This window comes from Strongylocentrotus purpuratus, unplaced genomic scaffold (genome assembly GCF_000002235.5).
Source record: "Strongylocentrotus purpuratus isolate Spur 01 unplaced genomic scaffold, Spur_5.0 spur5_scaffold_3, whole genome shotgun sequence".
Taxonomy (NCBI): Eukaryota; Metazoa; Echinodermata; class Echinoidea; order Camarodonta; family Strongylocentrotidae; genus Strongylocentrotus; species Strongylocentrotus purpuratus.
In genome coordinates this window covers 11,624,328-11,649,472 of record NW_022145609.1, presented here as the reverse complement: position 1 = coordinate 11,649,472, position 25,145 = coordinate 11,624,328, and the positions used below count along the sequence as shown (strand labels likewise).

At 36.4% G+C, this 25,145-nt stretch overlaps 2 protein-coding genes across 2 annotated transcripts in view; one reads left to right on the top strand and one right to left on the bottom strand.

Moving 5' to 3' along the window:
- Positions 1-226: 226 nt before the first annotated feature.
- LOC115918990 (non-specific lipid-transfer protein-like) lies at positions 227-4,249 on the top strand (the record flags this gene model as incomplete). The annotated part of the gene is given in 3 exon segments (XM_030996459.1): positions 227-368; positions 925-1,001; positions 2,245-4,249. Coding segments are annotated over 3 exon segments (315 nt in total), but the record flags the coding sequence as incomplete, so codon positions are not given.
- A 7,589-nt stretch (positions 4,250-11,838) lies between these two features.
- LOC115928807 (excitatory amino acid transporter 3-like) overlaps positions 11,839-25,145 on the bottom strand; it is a 13,820-nt gene continuing 513 nt past the window's right edge. The window contains exons 1-7 of the mRNA XM_030996746.1: positions 25,025-25,145; positions 18,648-18,690; positions 16,104-17,320; positions 15,306-15,539; positions 14,357-14,551; positions 13,203-13,337; positions 11,839-12,542 (exon numbers count right to left, since the gene is read on the bottom strand). The exon at positions 25,025-25,145 is cut by the window's right edge and continues 513 nt beyond it. Of these exons, the coding sequence (XP_030852606.1) occupies positions 12,317-12,542; positions 13,203-13,337; positions 14,357-14,551; positions 15,306-15,539; positions 16,104-17,320; positions 18,648-18,690; positions 25,025-25,145 (2,171 nt within the window). The 3' untranslated portion in view covers positions 11,839-12,316. The remainder of the gene's footprint in view (positions 12,543-13,202; positions 13,338-14,356; positions 14,552-15,305; positions 15,540-16,103; positions 17,321-18,647; positions 18,691-25,024) is intronic.

Sequence of the window (25,145 nt, the reverse complement as noted above, 5' to 3'; positions counted from 1 at the left end):
GGGGAAAAAGTCATGAAATGACAATTCAAAATACAGAGCGGTTGCGGTGCGATCTCTGGAAATGTCGAGGGGGGGGGGGGCCTCCCAGGCCCCCCCCCCCCCCCAGTACAGTAAGGGTTAAGCATACCGTTTTAATTGAATTCCACATATTCTTTATTGTACCTCACATAGATATAGATGTTTCCTGCAATTCCTTGATGCAATGTTTCTTCTCAATCCGTTTCAGGATGGAAAGAAGATGGTAGATAAGATCAAAGGTATCTATGGTTTTGAGGTATCTGGAGGACCAGGAGGAGACAAAGCCAAATGGATCGTAGACGTCAAGAACGGAAACGGTTCCGTGGAGAAGGTGGAGAAGGACTCTAAAAGTAAGTCCAATCACGAATCGGTCTCATTCCATTTCCAGCAAAACAAAGAACAAAGTTAAACTTGCAAAGCAAAAAGTCTGGCAACTATGAAATGTTCACAAGTTTTGTGAGGGTTCATATGGTTCAGAATTGCAACAATTTCATGCAATAAAAATTAAATTACAATACAATTAGAAATTCTGCAATTCACGAAAATCTCTTGAAGTGCCAATAGCTCTTGTCACAAATCGTGAAAGTTTTGTGCCACAAAAGTTTGGGTGTTACATGAAATATATTCATGCAGATATCATCAGTTTCCCTCTGTACCCATCTTTCCCCAACTGTTAATTTTGTCTCTCTATTTTCATTTTTTCTCCATTTAATTTTTTTTCTCCGTTTAATTTCTTTACCAGTTTTTCTTAACCTTGACAAATTTTTGTTTGGGGGGAGTAAGATGTCACACATTTCAGTTATCAGAAATTAATCCTCTTAACAGGGAATACAAGTTCTTCTAAGTTGGCTTGTTATAGTTTCTCTTACCCTAATTGATTTTATGGTAAACCTTACATTGAAACAGGGAAAGCAGACTGCACGTTCAAGATCGCGGATGCCGACTTGGTGGACCTGATGATGGGGAAACTTAACCCTCAGAATGTGAGTATCTCCTTAAAGCGACTCAGTAACATTGCCTCAGATTCTGAAACAAAATCCTGGATTTAGCTCATGCTGCAATCATAATTATAAAACTTTAGTTCAGTCAGGAATCCCATGACTTTTTACAAGCAGATCGCCTGTCTGATTATTAAGATATGTATGGAAATCTAAATTTCACTTTTCGTTTTCCTAACGGTGTTTATAACACTACAGTCTATTGGGGAAAATGAGTATGGTAAAATTGGTAACTCAAAATTTTTACTTTTTGAGGCATTTCATGATCATTTTGAAGCGCAATTTTTGTAGGGCTTCAATATTACACCATATCATATACACTGATATCACGTAGGGCCTTGCATCTCAGATTTATCATTGTTAAACGATGCCTTTAATCAGCTTCACCCTGTTGGTTACTCAGTCTAATAATTGTCCTGGGACCCATTTCACAAAGCCTTTTTTCAATGAAAAATAACAAAAATCAGTGACAAGTCTGCTGAGAACCAAACAAAATCAAGGCTTTCACTAGCTTATGACAAAATATGTCATTTGTCACTGATGACAAGTTTTGTGAAAAAGGTCCCATTTCAACCTAAACTTTAAAACAAGTGGAATGATAATGAAATTGTCTCAAGTCTACTTTAATAGGATAAAGGAAAATTATCTGAAAGAATATTTGAAATGCTTCTATTTACCCTGAAATTTTTACAGACCAGTATTCAAATCATTATTGGTATACAGAAGGATCTTTTTTTTAATTGACTCTAGGTTTAAATTCATAAGGATCAGGGCATGATGCCCAAGAAATGCTGTTAGGTGCTATGGTGGAAATGTTTCTTGTTTTTTGTTATTTTTTTTGTTTTTGTATTCATGTATTTTATTGATTTACATAATCAGAGCTAACAAAACAAATCATACTTAAATTACAAATGGGAATACAATGTAAGATTTCATGAAAAAAAGTGATTGAAGCACTCCCTATAACAGAACTCCTTAGGCCCGAATTCACAAAGGAGGTTTGTCGACAAACCTAGGTTTGTTTCAACGCGTATTTACAAACCTTGGTCTGTAAAAACGCGTTGAAACGCGTCATATGACGCACATAAACCTAGGTTTGTCGATAAACCTCCTTTGTGAATTCAGGCCTTAGAGTTTAAAAGATTTGCCATGAACAAAGAAATCTAATTGATCATGGGGGTCATCTGTTCATGAACCACTCTCTTTTTTATTGATTTAACTCACTCAGGCCTTCTTCTCTGGGAAACTCAAGATCACCGGTAACATGGGACTGGCCATGAAGCTCCAGCAGCTCAAACCAGCTGCACCAAAGGCTAAATTATAGAGATCGGGGTTCAAGACCCCCGTAAGAATATCATTCCTTCCATCACAAGTTCAGATGTCCATCGAGTCACATGATACTGATCTTTTATTCGTATTGTAATTTGGAGACTTACTTAGCATACATCCTTCCATCACGGAATGTCCCTTGAGGGATATGATATCTTTCCTTGAAATTTGAAAATATATTTGAACAAAGAATCATCTAAACAGTGTCATTCATCGGTGTCTCGTGTAAGATGGCAATTAAAGAATCAGTTCAAGACATTGTGAGAAAATTGATAATTTCATCAATTAGATGTCCATTGAGTCACGGGACACCTTCTTATATTGAACTTGCAACAAAAATACACCAAAATCGAGAATATGGTACATGCACATCCTGCAGTAGATATTCCAGTGCTGTAGTCATGATTGTTGTCTCATGTGTGATGAACATTTAGAAGGATATTTCTATGTACAGAGAGATATGCAAACTCACTGATATCAATGTTAGCTAACTGTACCCATGCTTCTTTTTGTTATTTGATTGAATTTACAATTACCAATGTGGTACATGTAATTTGCCAGAGTGTACAAAGCTGTCTGCATCATGAAATTAGGTGACATTATGCAGTATGTATGTGAAATAATGGTACTTTTTGTAGTGTAAAAATGCCACTACATATGAATGATCATTGTGACACCTTTGCTCGGAATCGACCCTCATCCCTCTGAATGAAAGGTTTATGGACGTGTATGCTGGAGTGAAAACTCTTCACTGCAGGTGGCATGTATATAATCAAAATAATAATAGAGAGAGTGCTTCCATTAACACTTCGGTGGATTTCTTCGCCCCTCTGCGTCACTAGTTTGCCATACTTGCAATTTTGCACAAACACCATGCAACGATTAAACAAAGGATGGTTTGCGTAACACAATGGCTTTGCAGAATTACCCATTTCTGGTCTTGATGATCTTCATGACAACTCGTTATGCACAGGTACATATTCATTTTTGGAAATGGTAAAACAAACTGAAGCATTTGGTATGATGTATCCGATGATATATACAATGTGGCACCGAGAGATTATTTGTGTGGCTTATAACGAGTAAATCAAATTACCACAAACATTTTCCTTTGTTGGTTTCAAAGTGGTGTACTGGTAATATATTAAGCAAAAGAAGAGGTGAAGAGATGATGAAAATTGAACAATATGAAAAATTCTTTTGCAATATTAAACTTTTTTCTGTGGTTTTTAATGTTTCAGAATATTCCTCTAGTTGCAATCATTTTGAATGATGTCTCATGTAAGATATAACGTCATTTCACCTGGTGAAGTGTCTATTTGGGATGCATGTACTGATCGCAAAATGTTTCATAACTTTGCTTCGTTAACTTTTTAACATCAGGTGAGATATGTATATTTGCATCACCATCATGATCAAAATAAATTTGTGTATGAACTATTGGAATGTATCTAAGTTGTGGAATATAATTGATTTACATGTACGTGTTGATGAAGGAGCTATTCCTTGGAAAATATGTATTATTATACTATGTGATACTCTTTTTTCAAAATAGAATGAAATTTTAAAAGTACTTGAAGCATATATGTTAATGCAGAAATTTGGTTATGATAACACATGGTGTTAATAATGACAATTTTTAAAGAGAATTTACAAGACGAAAAACAACTTTCCTGATCCACACAGAGTTGATATTATTCATCACAATTCATTATAATTGCATATTTTATCATGAAAACCTATTATTTCATCATACTATATGCACTTTGTGCTATTATCTATTAATTTATGTAACATATTCATGTTGAATGTCTATTGAAATAATGTGCTTTGTATAACCATTTGTGGTACAGACCGATTTTGTACTGAGCAATGAATAAAAAATGAAAGAAATATATCTATTATATTACATGGATGTTGAAGTCTGTCAAATTCTTGCTGCGTTTTTAGGTGACCAAAACATAACAATGGTGTGTCAAGAGAGGGAGACAGTGAAAGAGACAAGAGAGAGAGAGAGAGAGAGAGAGAGAGGGGGGGGGGGGGGGGGGGGGGAGGAAGGGGGTGTTCGAGAGAGAGGGTTGGGATGTGTTAGAGAGAGAGTTTTATATTGGCCTGTAACAAAACAAAAAAAAGCCTTCACGTATTTGGCGTGCCGTTTTAGGTTACGAAACAAAACGGCAAAAAAAGAAAGAAGGTAACCAACCCTTGACCATCCTTTTCTTTCTTCCCTTTCCCCAGCCGTTTGGCCCGGAGAGAGAGAGAGAGGGAGAAATTCTCCATGTGCCCCCCGATCCCCCACTGAGAATGAAAGATTAATTTTTAATGTATTTCTAGAATTACGTCATGTTGTTAATTAAGATTAAGTCACCTTCTTGTTGGTTTAGATATAACATTTGAGATCGAACTAATTGAAAATAGGCACCTAGGCGCGTTTATTTTTTAAGACGGAGAATTTGTAGAAATGAATGAGGAGATGTTGCAAAAACTAGAAAGATTGAAATGTTTGAGAATCAATTTAATCTTCATATTAAAAATGTAGTTCTCCCTCTATGTTGGCCTAAGAAGATGAAAATCGTTGAATCGGAGTCCTCACAAATAGTTTGTTTGAGAAATGCGTTGAGCATCAACTTTGCCCTTGCATGATCAGCGCCTGTACAGTGGGCTTAATTCACACGTGATTGTTTTACATAACTGTCAAAGAGAGATAGAGTGAGAATGTAGAGGGATAGTGAAGTGGAGGAGAGAAGGAGAGAAAGAAAGAAAGAGAGAGAGAGAGAGACAGAGAAAGATAGGGGAGGGGGTAAAAGGAGTGGGAGAGGAAGGGGGCAGAAAGAGATTATATATAGAGAGAGAGAGAGAGAGACAGACAGACAGACAGACAGAGACAGACAGAGACAGAGAAGGGGAGGGGAGACCAAGGTCAACGATGGGAATATTTATATGTGTAATAAGTTGAGTAATCTTTATGAGCAATTACAGTTTACCATTAATATTAATATTACCAACGCCTGTTAATGATTTCATTGGCTCTATGCCATACACATATAGTTTATGAATATAATATCAGGTTCATATCGAAACAAGGTGCCATATGTTTGCTTTTCCCAACCTTATCGGAGAATGAACTATTTTTGTTTCTTCCCTCCAGAGATTAGAATTAAGATATCTTTATTGATGTACGTCGGTCCAAACTTCAGTCAAGGGAAAACATTACATGTAGTCGAGTAATTACCTTTACGTCAAGCATCTATTTTTATTGTATCTATTTTACTTAGGGCCTATTTATGGTATTTAACTAACGACATAATGACATTACACTGGTTATATATCTAGTTCAGTGTGACCAATTTCATCATGTGCATGTAATCTTTGACAGACAGATAAATACATGTTAAGAAAAATAAGTAATTCATCCAATATATGTTCGTTCTGGCTTCTTAATGTCTTCTTAATTAAAGCCTCGTATAGTTATGACGCGGTTTTCCTTATGATGATTTAAAGTTTTGACGTTGCTTCCTCCCTGTTTCTTGTTTCCCCCTTTCTTTCCCTCTTGCGCCATTCGGCAGTCTACTTTCAAACCTCGGCCTCAAACGTTCCTATTCAATTTTACATACAACTTAATTGCCACTACTCCAGTCAAGGAGTAACTCCTTGTCCAGTCTTTTCCTTATCTACTGCATATACAGAAATTGCCAATCATACCAGCGCCCGTGACAATGCCAATAAGATATTGGACTCTACAAAATTCCCCATTGAAATGGCCTAGATTAGATGGGGTGAAGGGGAACATGGTCCGTGCCCCCCCCCCCCCCCACACACACACACACTCCCATATCACTGGTTATACTATTCCATACAAGTTTTCTTATCATTTGAACCACTTTGATACAGATTAACATGAACGAACGACCACAACCACTTCCACCTCCTAATTGTTGTAACATAATACCTTGAACAGGATCATAAAGACTTTCAAGAAATCAAATCAAGGGCGATTTCAATATCCCATTGTTTTGACTTTTGAAATCATATTCGGATTATGTAATATGTAACTGTTATAATCTTATCTTTCATGGGTTGTGTATTGATTTTGTTTTGAATATTGTTTTTGGAATTGATTTATTGTCCATAAAAATGGGAATTCGTTGTTCACTGGGACAGATGTGTTACAAACAATGTACACAATTATACAGATTTTAAAACATAACAACAACATAACATCAATGGCGTTACATCCCACAATACGATGTTTTACGATGAAAGTATATGTTTTATTGGATTTATCTCACACCATCTTAGTTGAAGGCTCTTGCAAACACTTCCAAACACACTTAATTATCAGTGATAAGTACATCATTTAATTTGAAGAGTCAGTCATGTAATTTGCAAAGATAAATTTCAGATACATCGCACTTCTAATGGGTAGACACTTGCTCTTTCAAGCACTTGCAAACAAACCCATTTTGATAACAAAACATAATAATATAGACAAATATATCTGTTATCATTTCAAAACATGATGATTAATGGATATTATCTTGTTGTATAGATATGTAGGTGATACATGTTCAAAGGCAATTGAACTATTAATCTGACGGCCTACTTTCTGATTCCGTAAGAAGGTTGCTGTGTTTATTGAGGTCACATGAGTATCGTTTTATTCAATCTTAGGATCATGAAACTAAATATTTCAAGCTTACTAATTGACATGGTTTGCCTGTGTCGATAAACTTACGAGTTTGACGGTGCAAAAGTTGCTGTAACTAATCGAAATGTTATTGTTAGGATACAGTAACTGAATATGCACCAAAAGACAAGGTACAGTTTAAAATATTTTTGTGGATTGGAAGAACAAGGTCTGATACAAATAAGAGATTTTTTTGAAATGCTTTGAATTTCAATTATTTCTTTAATATGATTAGGATTCGAAAGTAGTTGTTTTATAACTTTGAACAAGGAGACATTCATTTTTCACACAGGAAAATATTTTTAAAAAAACAGAAAAACATCATGCAAATAGGGAAGTAAATTGACAAGATGTTACATGCACATAATTGCGTCCCTATAATAATAATATGTTCATGCAGTCTCGTCCATGATTACATGTTTTTCATTGTTTTATAACTTGTATTTTTTGAGTACCCCCTCAAAATTGAGACTCGACCAAGGTCTAAGTGAATTATGACTATTTGTCATGTCAATATTACAAAACGAATATCACCCGAGATTTTTTCCAACACTTTATTCATAAAGGGGGAGGGGGGGGGGTTTAGATGCCCCATCTATACTGTGTCATCTTCTATGGGGGAGATAATTTCGCACGAAATTTACCTACAATCAGTCGAAAGTCTTCCAAGCATGCAAGCGAAACAATGCAAAAAGTCATCATTTTGTTCGATATGTAGACAAAACGAAAATTAACAAATTTGCCGACAGGTTAATCTTGAACCCTACATACCCCCGGCGATAGAAGGTAGCTGTCCAGTTTGTAATTATTCATTTTGTCCCACAGGGATTGACCTTTAAATTTAAATATTTGCTTTTATTCCAGTTTTATTTGTTTTATGATAGCTGCTCTTCCTGGCACCAATAAACCGTCCGATTATGGCGGATGAAACAAGTAATATTATTATTATGTGTATGGGATAGGAGTTTTACATCACAGTTCAATACTAGTTGATGACTGGGTATTATAGGTAATGCTGTACTGCGGTTTAGTTATAATAAGTTCACTGTCAATGAAGTATATGGTCCTGTGTTCTATATAATGTTGAATATTTCATCTCTCTCCTCCTCATCATACATCATATATTTTGTTTTCATTCAGTTTAGTGATGGAAATAATTCTAAAGCAGGAACTAGTCGGTATCAACTCAAAGTTGCTCAGCATGTGACAAAAATGTCCAAATCCACTGTGAAAATACACCTGATATTGTTTTCGTTTGTTTTCGGCTCCTTTTGTTACACTTCGCACTCATCACTGTAAGGACAACCATTTTTTCCACCATCACTATCTCATGATCAAGATCAATCAATACAGCCACACTCACATCATCATCATCATTATCATCATTATCATTACCATCATCTTCTTCTCCTCCTTCTTCTTCTTCTTTTCTCTTTCTTCTTCTTCTTCTTTTTCTTCATCATCACTATCATCATCGCCACCAACATCATCATCATCATCATCATCATGAATGGCCACATCGCTGCATTCTTTATATCATTATGGAGCTAGGACCTGACGCATCGTACTCTTTTTTCACATAATTATTTATTTACTTTTGTATACACATTTTTACAAGGAATATAACATGAAAGAATGTAGCTCCCGATGAAGGCAGACACCACGTGACTCCTACCACAAAACATGTATTTTTGTGCGAAATCGGAGCTCATAATTTTTTTAAAACTACATGTTAAAGCTTAACAAAAACAGACTCTTGGAATTTCAGTATTTTTCATGCGAAAAACTGTGAAAAGAATATCTCTCTAGACTGCCAGCAAGCAACTAAAATTCTAAATTAGTTTGTTTTTAAAAGCCGAGATAATCGGAACTCATTGAAATCGAACGTGATACAACTAAACTATCCAGTAAGCGTAATGAAAATGTTTTGGTCCAAAATTGGTACGATTCTTCTCAGTTACACCGAGACATTCAAGTTGACCGACAGCACACAAGACCGGCAGCCCATGAGACTGACCAGTGGCATACGCAGGATTTATTTTCAAGGGGATTGTTTTAAAATTTGAAAATTGCGGGGGGAGGGGGGGTAAGAGCAAAAAAAAAAAATGTTGTCCCGGAAATTGCCAAATTATTTCGTTCAGTGGCTTGGGGAGGGGGGGGGGGGGGACACTTTTTTGCCCCCTCCGTTTGCGTACGCGCCTGAGACTGACAATGTCGGTCCTTTTGGTCCAAAAGGTCGACACTTTCGGTCCGAGGGCCGTCGGTTAACTGGGTTTTTTACATGTGGCGTTTTACCTTATCATGTTACGTTCTAAATGTTGGATAAATGATATTTTAATACTTGCATTAAACTGTACTTAAGAAGAAAGAAAAGTTTATAGAATTTCGATGGGGGTACATACTGCAACATAAGTGATAATATAAGTATATACATGAGAATAGTACTATTCAACATATTTACAGAATATATATATATATATATATTGTGCCGTTCTTCACAAAAAGTTGATGTCCTATGACTGGACAAAATCCATTAAAAAATGATAAGCTGTGAAGCTGAGTTGATACTGCAAAACTTTTGTTTTGTTTCTTTGCTTTCCTTGATCCAGCTCCTTACAACCATTTTCATTTACTTTTATATTCAATAAATTCTATGTAACATTCATTTCCTAAACACACATACCACACCTTGGAGGTAATTCAAGTTCTTAATAATACAACAAATATTGAATTCGTGACTAGGCAAGATTTCCATTATACCATTTCCATTATTATCTGAAAAAGTAATCAATTTGATCATGTAATGTAAAGTTTAATTAAATAAGCCAAAACTAGACCCTAACCTTAAATTTCATCAGAAGAACAAAACATTTTACCCCGTCTGCTGTGAGCAAATTAGGGCATTCACATATAACTTTCAAAAGAATAAACATTAATGGAAATGATGTCACGTTTCACTGCGATCATCATAACACATTCAAACAAGCTTTTATGAATATATGCACTATCAGAACGAATTTACTGATAACACAATAAAATATTCCATTCACTTGAAGCTCATTAATACAAGGGGTCCACTCGTGGGTGTATTATATATATATATATATACTGCCTATTTTTCTCTCCCATTGTAAGAAGTCACTGTAACGTAACAATGGTGACCCTTGGACAGGGTTTTATACGGTCAATTTTTGTCGATGTCATCTTATCTAATATAGTAGTCGCATTTTCAAGATGATCGTCAAACGCAGAGTAAATAGGATTTCGTTTTTATGTTTGTTGATATAATACAGTGCAATATAAAAGTCCTAGTTTGGGGGTGTTACGGGCAAGTGACATAAGACACAATAGTTGAAGTTCAAGTGAAGATTAATACTATTCGTGAACTGTAAAAATTGCAACACCTCAAATACCGCTTATGTAAATTAAACAACCCAGTTATCTAAAGAAACGAATAAATCGTTACCAATGCACCGTTTTCTGAAAATGTCGTTCTCTCCTTGTTATCAGTTAATTTACGTCCCCATTCTGATCGATATTTTGCTATTTTCTCTTCACCTAATCAGTAATACTGTTTTGATTTGAATATCTGGAAGAAACATTGTTAAGAACACACAAACAGTTGCACAAAATAACATGCACGACTTTGTGTTTCGACTGTAACGACTTCTCAATCAAAGAGAGATTAGAGAATATTTGACAACCCTTATTTATCTGTTTCTGGCGTACAAAGAGTTAATGCGAAATTGCCTCAAGCTATAAAGCTGATATAAAACAAAATGGATCTAAATTCTGGTCATCAGATTAAAACCCTCACAAACATTGTGCACAATCTCCTCACTGGTAACGTCATCTATATTCCTACAATTTGGTCACCGTAAAAGCATATAAAAAGTCTAACATAGCTTTTGCATCCTCACATGTCCCAATATCCTTAAAAGGGGAGTGGAAGATGTAAATTATTATATTTAACTAAACGACGACAATTATAATAATGATACATGTACATTCGTTTATTTATAGCGCTCTTACAGATAATAAACGATATACAGTGCTTTACAGACAAAATGACAGAGTTCAAGTTAATGTGAAAATGACAGAATTTGATGATTATCACTGAACAGGAGACATTTCATGCTAAATATATCAATCTCTTTGACAGTTTGTTCTCTATGATATACAATGCATTCCTTACGAGCTGGGATTAATTAATATTTCGTCCCAAAACCACTAGATATCCATATTTCGAAATGTAAATCGTTGTTGTGGGCATTGCAGAATATATCAATCTTTATTCTTGCATGACACATAAGGCTAAGCAAATGAATATTCAGCCTCGTATAATAATGAGATATCATTGGTACCCATATCATGTGAGATAATGGTAGGATGTTGTCTTTCACTCAAGATAACAGAACTCCTTAAAGCTTTAAAACTGATATTGGCTCCTCAGAATTTTTTGTCAACTAAATGGAAATGATGTTTTGGTATTGAATCATCATAACATTAAAACTTCGACAAGATATTGCAGACAGACAACTCTGAGGGGAGAACAAAAGCAATGTGAAAAGAAGAAACCCACAGTGAATGAGAAAGGGAGATAGGCACAGAGAGAGAACAAAATAGAAAGGTGAGAGAGAGAGAGAGAGAGAGAGAGAGAGAGAGAGAGAGAGAGAGAGAGAGGGGGAGAGGGGGAGAGGGGGAGAGGGAGAGAGGGGGAGAGGAGAGAGAGAGTAAGAGAGAGAAAGAAAAAACGAGAGTGACACACAGTAGAGAAGAGAGAGAGAGAGAGAGAGAGAGAGAGAGAGAGGGGGAGAGACGTTTTGAAACATTTAGGGGGAAAGATATGTATAGAAATGGATTTTCAAAAAAGTGAATTTTGATCTATGAGTAAGCTACATAACAGCCTTCCAGTTCCCATAGTTCTAATTGCTAATTGTAACCGGTGAGAGAGAAAGGAAAGAAAAGCACCAAATCTCCACATGAGCCAATATGTGTACTGTTTGCATCGGGTGTGCATTGCATCTTTTGAGCAATCATATTGAGTAATATATCAATACTCGAGGTAAAAAAATAATATCCAATTTCCAGTCCATATCCTTTTCCATGTTCCGTTCCATTTCCGAACAAAATGTGCGCGAACGTTCCATTGTTAAATTAGGCATTATTTTTTTTAACACAAATATGAAAATATGACCAACGTTGTGTCCGATGTTATGCGAAGCCCCCTTCTTAATAAAGTTGATCAACAACAGCAAAAAAAGTGGCTGTTACTTGAACAGATTTAAAGCGGAGTGTTGTCTTCATCGTGGTGTGCATATGTGCCATTGGTGTACGCATGCAGATCGCTGTCTTTCCTGTCTGCCATTTTCTTTCCGTTAAATGTGACTTCGCCGTTCTCGAGAGCATCGATCGCGTCTGATTTTGCGAGGTCTTTCTTGGACAGCTTGGCGACGATTGCGGCACCGAATGAGTCGCCCTCGACGTTGACCATCGTTCGGAATCGGTCACTAGGATGTGAGAGATGATGAAATTGCGAATGAATGAATTTACTTTCAATTTAGGTGAACATTTAATTTCAAAATGTTTCGATGACATAAAGAAACATTAGCTATACAGGTGGCAATCGAACTAGCTGTCTGTCTTTATACATGTATCAATATAAAATGACATCAATCGGCAATAACAGTGATGTAGTTGATATAACTTGTTAAGGCAACTATTACTCTGCGTTCAATTTCTACCACTAACCAAATTCTTACTTATGGACCTTCTATGGACCACAAAATACATCTTCCCAATCACATCACAATTAAGCTCTATCATACACCACATCTTTGGCGACTTGAATCCAGGAGCGTTTTGTCGCCGGAGAAAATGTCCTTTATTGTCGACAGTCACCAAGGAAAAGCTAGCTATGGCTACCATCATGACCATCAAATAGGGTGTAGGCAAAGATTGTTGATATGGAATATTGTTGGTGGCAAAAATAACAAAATAATGACCATAGTAAATTATTACTCAGCAACTGGCTAGTCACTTTTAACGGTGAATAGACCTGTGTTACTGTGTGGTCATTTTTCTTTTAAAATCCCCTGGAGACGAGATATTCATAAGACACCTAGTTTCATTTTAAATCAAAACAAAAATATAGATGGCTATATACTTACAGGATAAAATCAACGGCAAGGATGAGGGCGACGTCGTCTGTAGGTAGGCCGACTGCGGTAAGGACGATAACGAGGGTTACGAGACCAGCCTGGGGAATACCGGCTGCTCCAATACTCGCGAAGGTCGCCGTTAGACTGAAGGAAATAAAATGAAATCAATACTTCATTCGAGTTTTGTAAACATTTAAGAAAAGTTACTGACGGCGTTTCAAAGACGGAACCAGAATTGTTAGAAGGATGGGAAGGGTGAAATGTTTGGATATATCGCAAAACTTGTCGATCCCTTTATCTCCTTGGAAGCGTAATTTCATGAATGTGTGGGAACTATACGAAACTTTTTTTTTTTTCAATCATAGGGCGGCGGCAGATGCTATTTTCCATCAGAGCCACCTATACACAGAGTTTGGCCAACCCGGTTCGAGCTCGACACAATACGGCGACTACTGCTTTGTTGGGCAACCACAAAACAAAAGAATATACACCATGTTGTGACCCAGTGAAACCAAGTTGGCCAAACTCTGTGTATAGATGGCTCTGTTTTCCATAGTACGTAATGTGGATCCACCTATGTAATATGAGATTACAAATGATAACATTTAAAGATGACACCCTATAGTTGGATTATTTATACAGACATTTTTTAAGGAAGGAGGTTTCACTGTTTTTAGCCAGCAAGAGTTAGAAATTTCAACAACAACAACGACGATGACTATCCTCGTAAATTAATTAGCAATATTATTTGTGAATCAATATCTTACCTCATTGTCACAATCATGACAATATCGTTAAAACTGAGTTGGAAGTTTTAGAATGGAGGTATCATGATTTTGCCAGCGGGAGTTAGAACTTTCATGAACAATAACGACGACGACGACGACGACAAAGTCATCAACGAAAATATCAAGAAACCGTTGCGTTCCTATACTCGTAAATTAATTAGCAAAATTAAGCCTTGTGAAAATAATTGATTGGCCTAACAAATGATTTTTTGATCAGGGACCCGTTTCACAAAGCCTTTTTTCAATAACAAATGACTAAAACCAATGACAAATCTGCTGATAACCAATCAGAAGCAAGGATTTCAGTAGCTTATAACAGAAACTGTCATTTGTCACTGATGACAAGTTTTATGAAACAGGGCCCAGATATCTTACCTGATTGTCACTAAATCGGCAAAACTGAGCGGGATGTCGTTAACTTGGGCGATAAAGATGGCAGCTACTGCCTCGTAAAGAGCGGTCCCGTCCATGTTAATGGTAGCACCGACCGGGAGAACGAACCGTACAACACGGGGATCGACACCTAGACCTTCCTCTAAGCATCGGGTAGTCACTGGTAGGGTTGCCGAACTGTGGAAGATTTTTTTTAAAGTGTCATATCATTGCCCATTGTACACGATGCGTCACTATACGATTGCATTATTACCTACTCTGATGAAGATTTTAAAGACAATTATTAAGTGCATGTCAGAGAATCATTGTTTGTGATGTATAATTCCGTGATTGTAAATACAATCCGATTTGGAAGAACGATGCCACTTATTGAAAGCCATTTGCAAGTGTGCATTAGTTTGAGAAAAAAAAGATGTAGCCTATGTGCAACACGTTGTCGAATCAATACTTTGCCTAACATTTCTTGCAAAAATGATGTCTTCTCAGAAGAACCGAAATCAGATTAACTTTCATAAGCACTTAATCCGAAACCCAAGTTTTTCCTGTACTGAGCCTATATGAATAACTCAAAATGGGAGTCGACGAGTCCGCATTCATACAGTTTTTACAGTTTTAACTAAAGATTCAATCATTAAAGGACAAGTTTATTGTCACAAAGTATACTACCCCCACTCCCCACAACATAGAGGAAAATTGGGTACCTAATGTCCTTTGGCAAGACATTGATCTACATTTGCCACACTCAACCCAGGTGAGGTAAATGGGTACCTGGTAGGATTATTCCTTGAAATGCACTGTGCGCTGATAACGGCTGCCGGAGCTAAAGCTAGGGTAATAATTTCCAAAGCTCTCATTGGAAGCGCATAGAGATGTTATTTTTCATGACGTATTATGCGCTATACAAGAACTGAACTATTATTATTATTATTACCTCGAAGAAGTTCCGAGAGCTGTAAAGAGAGCCTGGGTGACGCCGGCCAAGTACTTGTAAGGGTTCTTCCTGACGACGACCACGTAGAGGAGAGGGAGGATGATGATCCCGTGGATGGCTAAACCAGAGAGGACAGTGGCCATGTAAAGACCGAGCTGGGTGAAGATCACGCTCCAGTCTTCGACGCCCACCATGCTACCAGTGATGAGGAAGAGGATACCAATGGGAGCATACCTGCGAGAGGGGTGTCATAGAGAACAAAAATGTACTTCATGAGGAAAGAAGATCCTTTTGGAAGTAAGGATAGGTAAGGATGTGCATAAAGGGAAAAACACAAAAAAGCTAGGGATATAATTATAAAGAGAGAACAAGAAAGGGAATTGTTTTAAAAAAAATATCTTTAAAAAAACATAATTAAGTGGAAAATAGTATATTCCGAAAGGAAGGAGAAAGTAGATAGTTTGGCTCCACTGACTGCCATTATTTTCCCCCAAATTTACGATCAATAGCAATAAAGATCCCCCTATGGAAAGCCAGCGATACAACCAATTGACATAAGAAGTGCTATATGTTACTTTACCAGTATTAAATTAAATGAAACCTTAAGATTATATTTAAAATAAAATTGAGTTACTATCAGCAACTAGGGTTTAGGGTAACAGAGAAATGCCAGAAAGTAGTAAGGAAAATTGATGTGAAGTATATTATGTTACCATTTGGGGTGGGTGATAGTAAAATGATAAGAGCTGAAAAGACAGGAAAACAATATTTTACAGATGACTGAATGATTCCTCTTACCACATGATGATCATGACGAGTTTCATGATGGCCTCATTAGTAGCAGAAAAGAAGCTGATCACCACTTTTCCATCGTCACCCAACCGACCAACGATGATACCGAAGGCAATGGAAAAGACGACAAGCCCAAGGATATTCATGCTGTAGACGTAGGTCCCTTCCCAAACCGTCTCAATCACTTCAGTGGTGTTACCCCTGTACCAGATTGTGTAATCCGTACTCTCTTGCAGGACATCAGCCATGGAGTTCACCACTCCATTCATCTGCGCGATGATCTGGTTAAGCTGGAGAAGAGAGTCCATCTTGAGCGTGCGTGGTGTGTAGAGGACCATGGAAAGGTGATTGAGGGCGCCTGTCATGTCATGCAGGAGCGTGCTGATCTGGTTGAGGAAGTCCAGAGTGTACACTTCTTCGGTCATGTCCATCAGGTACACCAGGTTGGTGGACAGCTTCTGCATGGACTGGGAGACATGGGAAAGGTCGAGACGATCACTGCTCTGCAGATCCTGCATCGTCGCCAGGACAAGGTTGATCAGATTGACGTTCATGATATGAACCTGTCTGGTGAGCTCTACATCGTCCGGTTGGAACATCGTAATCAGATTAACCAACTCAACCACCTCTGCGTTTGATGTATGGATAAGGGAACTCATATGAAGCGGTTCTACCATGTACACTACGTCGTTCATTGAATATATGATCAAATGAAGAGCTTGTGACGTGGCGTTTAGGGTGGACACATTGACAGCATCTAGGCTCTTGAGGCTTGATAATAACTCAGTTTCTGTTTCACCCGCTGCCCATAGTACCATCCCAGTCATGTTACCCAAATGCGTCATATACATTTCATCCAGCTCTCCCGTTGATGGAAGATCGTCCACGACGGCTCTCAGATCATTAATGTAGGTTGAGAACTCTGCTAGGAGATCATTCACCGGAGTCAGGTCCGATCCACTGGCCCCTTGAACTGATTCCATTAAGAATGTATACGTCATGTCCATGTCCTGGAGAAACATATCCATGTCATCACTGACGGTTTTCGCGTCAAGGGCCATCATTCTGAAGTCCGTGGTCTTCTGACCAATGGTCTGGAGGGTTCCGTTGATGAAGCCCATGGATTGGTGAATGGTCAGCCCGGACATCAGGGTCAGGTTAAGGAAGTCACCCGTGGTCAAAGAAGTAACCGGCACCACTGTCTTGATGCCTGCCGTTTTGAACTGAAAATAGAATACGGAGAAACACTTAGATTACATATAGACCTAATGCTTTATTAACACAATGGCAAAGAATTAAAAAAAAATATTGAAAGCAATTTCAATGGCCTCGTGCATACTCCATTGAAACTTGCAAACTTGAAAGGATTTTTCATCTGAATAAACTATGACATTTCTTTGGGCGATATACATGATATAGTGGAGTATCGAAATTGACAATCATTTGATTTCTTGAAAGCGATCGCGTTTATAAGTTATGCAGGATGACGACATAGCAGATGAAATACATCCAATCATGTAAGGACTTCTGCAGACACTCAATCAAAGCATTCTACCTAAACGGTCATCCACGCACAAGCTAATATGCCATCCGATCAACAAGTCAAATGCGACATCAATCGGTTATTCAATCAATCAATCAATCAATCAATTAATTTATCCATCCATTAATCAATCAATCAATCCCTTCATCAATCAATCAATCAATCCATCAATAAATCAATCCATCAATCAATCAATCAATCAACCAATCAATCAATCAATCCCTTCATCCATCAATCAATCAATCCATCAACCAAGCAATCCATCAATTTATCCATCCATCAATCAAGCAATCACACAATCAATTTCCATGGGCATTTCTCGAACAATTCCATTTTCAACTGGACTTCAAGAATGAACCCCTGAAAGATTGATAACCCATAATCTTTTTAAGTTCCGCTAGTCTCACGGAAAAATCTAGAGGGGTTAACTGAAACTAATTCGTATTCAAACGGAACGACTATCAAAATAACATGTCACATACGAGAAGAAAGCAATTGTGTATAATTATGTAGATATAAATTTATGGATTGGGTTAGTAAATGAAATGGTAGCAGTGAAGTATAATATGGATATTGTATTCTTTAAATATGTTTATGATGAATCGTACGCCGTACGGATGTAAATTGAAAACATAATTAAATCATAATCGACACCGACTGATTACAGATCATCATTTCAAGTTTTTGAAATTTTCTTTCATTCTAATCCTTGATTTTAGATTTGTCATTTATACGGTAAAACCTAATGGAGCATAATGTGACATGTCATAATAATAGTGAATTCCACGTAAATACGTTTATTCACCAAAAGTTATGGTAAAACCTATCTGCAAAGAGAAATCTAACTTCATGTTGCAACCAAGATATAAAAAATCCTGTATGTAAAAAGACCAGACAAGAGTTGTCCAGTCTCGTCTTGCCAGTCGTCGGAAAGATTGGTCCCGTCGGCGCCATTTTAGCTCCGCCGGGGATGGCGCGAAAAAAAGTTAGGAAGGTTCCATAATTACCGTTCTGAAGCAAGCTTCGACAATGTTCTCTGGAAACATATTTCTGTAATTGAAAGAAATGTCGGTATCAGGAGGTTAGTGAAAAATGTGAAAGGAATAATTTTGTTGACGAGTTTGGAATCTCATCAAATCGGGACTTTATCAGCATCGTATCATCTTTCCTGCCTGTGAAAGAAAAGAAACTTTCAGCTAGAATTTTCACTGAAAGCTTATAATTCCAAACGGCGCATAGACATTAACATTAACACGATCGCAGCTATACTTTCAAAAATTGACCTCAGGTAATTTTAATATAGCCTTGTGCGTCATCTAATGAAATGAAGGAACATGGCAATGACGTGTGACGTAATTCGAACATTAGTTATATGGGACATACAATAGGGTATTGAAATATCCCCTGAGTTGATTTTTCGATAATATAGTTGCGATCGTGTCAAATTCTAGTCGCATATCATCGTCAAAGCATCTACAATCTAGATAAAAGTAAAACATGATAACAGATTGTACTTTTTTCTTTGTTTCATCTTTTTAAAAGCTCAGTTTCTCTTTGAAGTTGCTTCATCAATTATTACTGAATGCTACAAATGTTCTCAGACATTACACGTTAACACACACGCACACAAACGCACCCCATACACACCAACACCATCCATTGCCCACACCCACACACATGCAAAATTCAATTAATACACATATCAATTCATCAATTGTTGAAACATGATACATCGCTATCAGAATCTCGACAAACGCCTTATCAGCAAAGCTTCAACGCCCTTCTTTCATATTCATCGCCTGCAACATCTTTGTTCTCAGGAAAATGGAAGCATATGGATAAATCTATAGCAAGTAGTTTCGACATTTCCCCCTTTACAAATCAAATAAATCATTATTAAAGTCTCTGAGCGAAATTTTCGCGAGGCCAACATTTAGTCTTTACATTTCGGTATTTACATTATATTTTAGACCATCTCGGGCGAACATTTCACTGTTTACATTATCTTCTTAACCATCTCGGATGAAAAGGAAATATTCATGTGTCTCCTCGCAAACAAAATGATCTAATATTGGTGCGGTATGAGAAAAGTGCGACTTTGGGTCATGTGTACATGTATGAACAAGAGCTTTATTCCTGGCGTCTTGTATATATTTATAATCACGTGACAAGACGAATGGCGGGAAAATATAGTAAAAGTGGCAGCTGTGTTTACATGCGCGTGCGGTATCTGACGAATTGACGTAAATGAGCATGTAATTTAATCATCACCAGATAGCACTGTTCATATTAAATAGATAAGTAGGATAAAAGTTGGATTATCAGCGTAAGGTTTTAGTATTACCCAAAGGATGTGCCCATATTTGTTTTGTTTTTCTTCAGGTAGGACGAATTTAGGCAATATTTGGTATTGACTAACAATTATTTAAATATCAATCGTTGTTTCTTTGACTATCGCTCATATGAGATAAAGGGATACCTGTTTAAGTATCATAATCCATAATTGTTTTCATGCAGAGGAGAACAGATTTTCCGGAGGGGACCTTGCAACGTTGTGTTTTTGTTTTCACCTAAGAACTTGGATTATATCATGAGTAGAGAAAAGCGTGACCCTTCAATTACAAGTTTAAAACACCCTACTTAATGAACAAAGTCATATTTTTAGCCCATGAATCATCGCTTTTATGATCCTTTGTTGTTGGCTGGCATTTGTTTGACTTGAAGAACCATTTCTCAAATCAAATATATCTATATTTATATGAAATCTTGCTTGCGTGACGATAGAAACTAATTTGTGTTTGAATTGCCAAGGATGCAATATACACACATCTATATTTGTCATTGAATCGATGAATGACATTTGTTTGCCGTCGAGGATGGTATGATTACCAAATCAATACAAAACTAGTTCACATGAGATTATTCAACCTTTATCCATACAAAATTATTGTTTTCTTTATTATTAATATAATGCCTCCAACATAACATAATTTTAAATCTATGAAACATAACACACCAGACTTCAAATCTCAATTTTTTAATACGAATTAAGAAAAGAATCTATCATGAAGCGCTCTTCGTTTATGATGATTTTTGATCCAATAAATTACAGATTTGAGTAAAATTTACATTGTGTAAGCATTCCAGGTAAATGACAGGGGGAGATTTAAACAAATATAATAAAACTAAACAATGGTAACGGGTAACAACTGGTACACTGTATGAAAACAGCGTCATGCGTAATGTGACCACACCCTTTCCAATGCATTACGTTATCATTGTTGTAATAAGGGGTGGAGTTTCAATGATCGAATCAGCAAAGAAGAAAAAACTTATTGGGCACTATAATTGCTAAAATATTGCCATGAAAGGTAATAATAATAGTGATAATGATACTCATTTCTTGTATGATATAAATATTCATCAATATCTCCATGCGTTTCCAAAGAGCTTTGGATTATTACCCAGGCTCAGCTTAGCTGCCCAAATGAAGGCGATTAAGCTTTAATGGATTGGTGCCTATTGGTACCCATTTACATCACCTTGGCTGAGTGTGGCAAATGTAGATTAATGTCCTGGCAAAGGACGTATATGCTGTGGCAGAGATTCGAACACAGTATATGGGATCAAAAGTCTGGTGACTTATCTTCTAAACCACAACACCTCTATAACAACAATTATAATTTTGTTAATTTAGTACATTTCAAGTTGATCAATAAGGTGTGATTTCAATTTAAAACAAATATTCTTTTGGGGGAATTTACAGAGAATGACGGAACAACATTGCATGGAAATAAATTAAATACTAATTTAGTTGTACACAAGGGGGTAAACTTGCTACCAAATTTTTCTTCCTACACCATGCAGTCCATTTAGTACACATGTGTTGTTTTGTTTTAAAACAAAATGGCGGATGTTGGATTTTGTAGGAATGCTGTCTTGTTAATGATTAGCTCAAAATACCATTTAGAGCCGGAGTCTCGTGCTGCTCTGCGTTTGAGCTGTTTGTTTTTGGTATTGTGACGTTGTATAGATGTGGTATAGGTCAGGGTTTTATTATGTCTAAACATTGCAGAGTGCTGTGTACGACTCCCCTAAAAGGTGACGTCGAAGGAAAATCAGACAGGGATCTTTTATTATTATTAAACAGTTATATTCTATGACAAGCTGAACAAAAACAATGACATTTATCTACTACTAGTACAACAACAACAACAACAACAACTACTACTACTAGTAGTACTACTACTACTACTACTACTACTACTACTACTACTACTACTGCAGATGTTACCTGCTACTACTACTACTACTACTAATACTACTACTACTACTAATACTACTAATACTTCTCTTACTACTAATACTACTACTACTACTACTACTACTACTACTACTACTATACTACTTCTACTACAATGTACTTTATTTCTACTTCTGTTTATTTTTAACATTGGTTATCATCATCGTCGTCATCATCATAATTTTTATCATTAATATTATTATTAATATTATCATTGTTATTATTATCATTATTATTACTGGTGTTGCTGTTGTTTTTTATTACTATTATTGTGATTATTATGCCATCATTGTAACGAATTTAACATAATTATTATAGTAATAATCATAACATGTACAAGGATATAATGATGATCAGAATGGTCTCAGTGATGAGAACTGATGATGTTAATAATAAACAAATGGCATTGATATAGCAAATAGCAAAACTATTTCCTTTTCCAAAGTTTGAGACATAAACTCTTGGGAGCTGCGTCAGCCATTTTGATCTCTCATCAACGTGTCTTTTCAAACAAACCATTAACTGCTTAATAGAATTTTATTGTATGCTAAAGTGCAAGGTCTTATCAACGTATTCAGTCATAAATAGTCTACGCCTTTGTTAAACGTGACAAAGCCAAATAAAACGGGTTGAGGTGTCATTTGCAGTTCCATATGTTATACAAAGATTGGAAGAGAACCGATAACATTATTTTATTTTGAAATTTCAACCTTTACTTTTAAAGTAGGTAAATTGTAAAAAATAAATGATTGAAATCCGAAACGACAGAAAATGAAAACAAGTTAATGAAAATAAAAAGAATTAATTCTCAATATAAGAATAATTCCTTTTAATTGTATACTAGTTATACTCTGATCTTTTTCGTCTTAATAATATAAATGATTCAGTGAGCTGAAATTAAACTCTTTATACCGAGTTTCTGCTATCGTACATCTAGAGAAAATTTAGTTACTTCGGTTCCTAGATTTCATCCATTAATTTACTTAAAACATCGAGGCTGACTTGGCCTATTAAAAGTATATCAATTCATTATGGATAGTAATAAGTTTATAAGTAAGTAAGTAAGTAAATAAGTTTAATCCTCATCCAAGATTCAAGTGAGGGCTAAAACACAAATTCTGTCGAGTTTCGTCTATAATTTCATCTTAAATTTGATCTATTATCTTTTGTTTGACGCTGCTATTCAGTATGCTTAGGTTGCCCTTCACATCCTTTAGCCCCCGTGTATAGCATGCAGTTTACTTATGCAATGGCAAATGTAAGGATGGGGAGGGGTCCAAGATGCGAGCGTCCCTCTAATTCTGGTCAGGCGTATACTCATAGCATGAAAGTACAAGTCTTTGTCGACGCCCCTTTCTACTTCAAAATCCTATATCTGCGACTGCAATGGCACACTTCTTTACAGATACTCAAGATTTTCAAGGTAAATATGATGAACACTCGTAGAGGGTTGAAACCGAGAGCCTTTAATGCATTCCGTGTTAGACCCGCTTTATCAATTTAAGTTGATCCTAGCCGTCCCATAGGGACGAATATGATATATGAGTCAATACATTAGTTTATGAAATTTCGTTCAGGAGAAAAGTACACTACTTCTGATTATTGGAACCATTAACCTATGAGCAAATGTACTTCCACACTCTAGTTTGTGAAAATGGATTATGTCTAAGTGTTGAAATGAATTTATTTACCACATGCTGAAAAATGTTGAGCTACTAACTTGATCAAAGCTAGCAAAAATGTACGACACGAAACAATTTTTTGTTTGGGGGCGGGGGCAGGGGTTTTCCCCTGTCTATCAATTATCATACAATTTTGTTTTGTTCCATGTAACGTTTATGAAATGTATATTCGTAGGGACTACTTTTTATGTTTTTTTTATTGATATATTCCTTATTGAAATAGTTTAGTTGGCGTCAATTCATTTATTCAATGACTCAAACTCGAAAAAACAGTTTTTCGTTAAGTTCCCGAGCAAAAATATAATTAGTTTATTTCATAGTACGTTTCATATCATATATATATATATGCGAGGTGTCAGGAATTTCATTCAACAATTCATGTGCTATCAGAAAAGACATACAAGAGAATGATAGCAAGTTGTCAGGTTAGCACCTTTGATGTCATGCCACGTAACCAGTCGAGATTAAGTTGTTATCAATTAATGATTACGATTTAAGTCAGAGTTGGCTCGCCCGTGTTATGGGATGATTACTCAGTGTTTTGATTGGGCGTCGCTCGTCGCGTCGGTTCTAAAAACATACGTCATTTACGAACTCGAAAATTACCGCCTCCCATCATTAACATTTTCTCACACGTATCAAATTGATTGATTGATCATTTATTTTATCTTGATTGCTAATTAAGCGTGTTTTAGGAATCAACCTTATAGCCACCTTATTTGTTGATTATAGATTTATCCATATCGACACTATCCCCCTTTTCATCTGTCCTCTGATTTGTTTTCACTACCATTTCCATCATCTTCCCTATCGTCATCATCATCATCATCATCATCATCATCATCATAATCATCATCATCATCACCACCATCCTCCTCATCATCACATTATTACGTCATCATAACCAAAGCACATCAACTGCAAGATCACCATCTTTAACAACAAGATATACGCCCACTCACAAACTTCGAACAATGTAATACTAATAATAGTGGGGGAAGAAAAATTATTCAACGCTTTAGAGCACTACTTTCGACAGAAATTTCGTTAACGTACTATATCACGAGTTGTGATAATGTTATGTTAAACATAAATGTAGCTACATAAGTGCTAAAGAGTTAAGAAACGCCTGTGATAAGGGTTATTATATCGGCACGTCACAAGTCATATTAACATGATTAAGCTGAATTTAGCCATTGGTCGTGACGAGGCATAAACACGAAACAAAATTCAATCCTTAAAATTATAAATGTAACTTTGTATGAAATGAATATCATTGCACACATCTTGTAGTGTGACTGTATTCATTAAATGTGGTTGGAAAATACTTTTATTGGTGCTAATAAGAAGGCTTTTTAGAATGGAAATCAAAGAGAAATCATGGAAGAATTGGACTTACAAGATGAGATCCATGAAGGCATAGGCTGTATTAACCTCTTCTTCCGTGCCATCGGGATCCTTCTCAGTTCCTCCTCGACTACCAGGCTGGATGGTGACCACCAGTATGATTCCAAGAATGA